Raw genomic sequence first — 3,897 nt, forward strand, 5'->3', positions numbered from 1 at the left:
TTTTTCTCCCTTGTCAGATTTGCCCTCTTCAACTTCAATTTTTAAACAGAGATAAATCCATGTGCTATGTTTGGGTTTGTCAAAATCGTTCAGGGATTTTTCAAACCAAATTCTAAATACCATGCCTAACATATCAAAATATCCTGGGTAAGAACATAACTTGAAGAAAAGGATCTGTTATAGGTATTTATCACTATAGTCGTAAATGCTAACACACACAAGAAAGGGCTGCGTGAAGAAAGAACTGTATCTTGCTTAATATTTAGGAATTCAGAGTAATGATAAGTATTAATATATTTTCAGTGTCTCTACAGTGTAAAATTAAGATATCATGATACATTTAAGCCATTTGAAAAAAGGGTGAGCTGAGGTCAACTGTAGCAAATCTCTCTTCAGCCCTATTACTCCCCATATAGTCTGGGAGGTTGTTCTCTGGGTACTCTACAATATGCTGAAGCTTCCCATAAGAGATGGCACTGTTCTGTTACATCACTCTTCCATTATGTCTTCTTCAGCAATCTTATGTTACATTTCAGGAATATGGAATCTCATACCATAGAATAACTACCTCCCCTCCTTACTAATGTCACAATAACATCTGTTTCAGTTGTGCAATTTTCCAGAAAGAGCACAACCATCTAACCAGTGGAGGAATAGGACAGTTTTCCATTCCTCTTTTTTGAAACAGAGAGCCTGGACATAGAGCACCCTCTCCTCTCTAGTTCTAGGGAATGGAAAGACACAGGAAACGAGGCAATGCCAGCAGTAGAAGGGGTCACAAAACTAGCGTCTGCATACCACAGCAGTACTGTTACTTAATCATGCTAGTATCATATAACCTTAATATTATTATATTGTCAAGGTATCAGTACATAGTCCATCTCTTAATTCAGAATTCTTCCTTAAATATAAGCAAATTATCCTGAAGTAAGCCTACAACATCCTTGTGAGAAATACCAAAAGCATTAACATACTCGGCAAGTTACTGGATTAAATTGCTTTCACAATACACTTGTCAAAAAAACCCACTATAATATTTTACATTTCAAAAGACATTATTCAGAGTTCATAAAATCTTGATCAGTCAACTAGATTTTTTTTTTTTTTAAAGAAGTATTTGATGGAAAAGATATTTAGTTATTCTGGTCAATTGGACAGAAGCAATATAAAACCAGCAGAGATAGTTACTTAAAGTTACAGTTTCAAAAGGCTATGTAACAACTCCTACTTCTAAACACCAGGAAACACCCTGGTAGTCCTGGTTTGTGTTCTTTAAGCATGATGCTCTTATGCAGCAATACATAATTTTCTCTTCTTACATTTCAGAAATAGAAAGTATTAAAGCTATTATATTGAATTCTACATGAAGAACTATCGGGAAGCTGATTTTTTGAAATTTTTTTTAAGGTTCTCTTACCTCTACTTTCTCTTGTTCTTCTAATGCCAAAAAAACAGCTGCTCGCAACTCTGCCTGCCAAATAAAAAAAAAAATACAACAGCATTTCCACAAGCACTGTTTTCCCTATGCAAATAGAATGCAAAGAGCCAGCAAGTAGCTTAACAGCTATTTGTTTCTCCTCAAGCAACTTGGCATCGATTGTAATCTACATCAATGCAATTAAGACACTTAAGATTACAGGCAATGTGACTTTAGGCTGGGAAAGAAGAGTTTTCAATCTGAGAACAAGGCGGTGGGGAGATTTGATAGCAGACTTCCTAAACTATTTCTTCATACATAAAGATATTGCAAATCACCTATATTATCTCTTATTAGTTTTTTGAGAGTTAAAAATCCAGCTCTTCAGGCAGCTTTGAAACACCTACTCTTCATTTACAGTTCATTCAGGAAACATGAAGAAATAGCTTGTGATAATACATTTTAAAAGCTAATGTTAAGATATACAAATTCCTATGATTTCTTGTCAGATCACACTCAAAGAAACAGAATTTCTCAAGGAAAAGAGAACATGATTCCAGTCATTTAAATATTCCTGTACTGAGGTTTTACCTAACTGATTTTGAATATCTTAATATCAAGGATCAGAATTCTTGTAAGGACTATTTTGAATATTTAAGCTTTTGCCTTGCCTATTTTTTTTTTTAATTTTTTTTAAACACTACAGTTCTCTACTTCTTTCATTGAACATATCAAATGGACAACATACATTACATTTAATGAAGGAGTTTGCCACTTTAATCAACTCTTAATCTGACATTTAGAAGGAGCCAGTAGATAACACTGCAGTAATAAACTATAAGAGATAGTGCTACTCTGTATGCCAGTTTTCTCAAGAGCAAAGAAGAAAGCAAGCTTTTAAAGAAAGATTGATTTGTAAGATTTAACTAAGATTAAGAACAATATGAAGAGTGGCTGGATTTTCTCATGTATATTACAAAAGGTAACTAAACATGGATTACCCTGTAACTGTTCCCTCCCACCAAAAAAAAAAAAAGCTTTTCATGGGAAAAATAAACACTTCCTTTTTAAGCATAACTCTCTTTGGGAATCTTTTTAAAGGACAAAAAGTAATGCTTTTTAAACTTTTTTAGTTAAAAATACTTCCCATCATAAGAAGTGTAAAATGCTTACCACAATTGCATGCAAAGGTCATACTGACACTGCAGTTACATTTTTTCAGGTGCTGGGGTACAGCATTCAATCAGCAAATCCTCTTACAACCCACTAATTTAAATATTACTCTTACAAAAACAGTTTACATTTAACTTTCCCACCAACAGCTAACAACTTGTTTATTAAGTCTTATGTCACTATGAAAAACTTCAAATGGTTGCAAGGCTGACTTTTTCCACTGATACCACAGAAACCAAGTGTACTTACATTAAGAGGACAAGAAGAATAACACAGCATCGTGAAACAGACTGGCTAAAAAAAAAATTCAAAAAAAAAAAAAAAAATAAAAGACACGAGCCATTACATATGGGGAGGGGTAAACCCCCTTAAGGGTCTGGATCATGAGACTGTACAACCAAGTTGTCTGAAAGTAGTTGCCATTACATCAGCTGGTCCAGAGTCTGACCTGTTTGAGATTTTGGAACAGTATCACAACTATCATTCCTTTTCACAGAACTGTGATTATTTGCCTGCTCCACTCCTCTAGGTCCAACCCAGTGGCTTTTAAATATGAACTGAGGTGCTTTTCTTCCTCTTCTCATCTATTTAATGACACCGTCAATTTCTCCCAGATGTTGCCATTCCCCATTAATAGCAGGTTCACCTTATATTTCCATTAGTGCCCAATCAATATCCTTAAGGTCAGGACCTTATCACCAGAAGATAATGTCACTGGTATTTACTACATCTCCCTTTGGCTTACCTGCATCATCTAGAATACCACTCTACAGCCTTTCCACAGATAAGCAGCCCTCCAATTGGTCCTTCAATCATGTGAGAATCACAGTAAGTTTGAAGTTAAGCGTTCCTGTACTACCTCCACAAGGAAGGTTTACACCATTCCAACATGCTGACCTTCAGCCTTTGAAGTGGGTACTGCTCAGATCGTAGCAAGATATTCTCAAAATATCATCTCAAATTTAGACATGGAACCATACACTTGAATCTGTGCGAGGTTTAAGTAATAATTCTCAAGTTCATGAGGAAGAAAGTAAAAAGCAACAATAACAAAGCTGAGGCCAAAGGAAAAATCACCCCAATACAAGGAGATGAATCATACTACACAGTAGGATGGACAATGTCATATAGGCTTTTCAGGACCTGAAACAAGTCACAGAATTTGAACACCAGAGACTGAGACCACCATCATCAGGTATGGTCAAAGCAATTTGCTCCCACCAGCAGATATGGAGGCTTAAATAACTGCATAGATTAATCCATTTCTTCTCCCCCCCCCCCCCCCCCCTCCTCCTTTCTTTACTTTG

General features: G+C 35.7%; 1 protein-coding gene across 1 annotated transcript in view; it reads right to left on the reverse strand.

Annotated features, from left to right (window-relative positions):
- FGFR1OP (FGFR1 oncogene partner) overlaps positions 1-3,897 on the reverse strand; it is a 28,192-nt gene that overhangs the window by 17,791 nt on the left and 6,504 nt on the right. The window contains exon 2 of the mRNA XM_009274250.2: positions 1,418-1,471. Within this exon, the coding sequence (XP_009272525.1) occupies positions 1,418-1,471 (54 nt within the window). The remainder of the gene's footprint in view (positions 1-1,417; positions 1,472-3,897) is intronic.

The sequence above is a fragment of the Aptenodytes forsteri genome, unplaced genomic scaffold, assembly GCF_000699145.1.
Source record: "Aptenodytes forsteri isolate BGI_AS27 unplaced genomic scaffold, ASM69914v1 Scaffold736, whole genome shotgun sequence".
NCBI lineage: Eukaryota > Metazoa > Chordata > Aves > Sphenisciformes > Spheniscidae > Aptenodytes > Aptenodytes forsteri.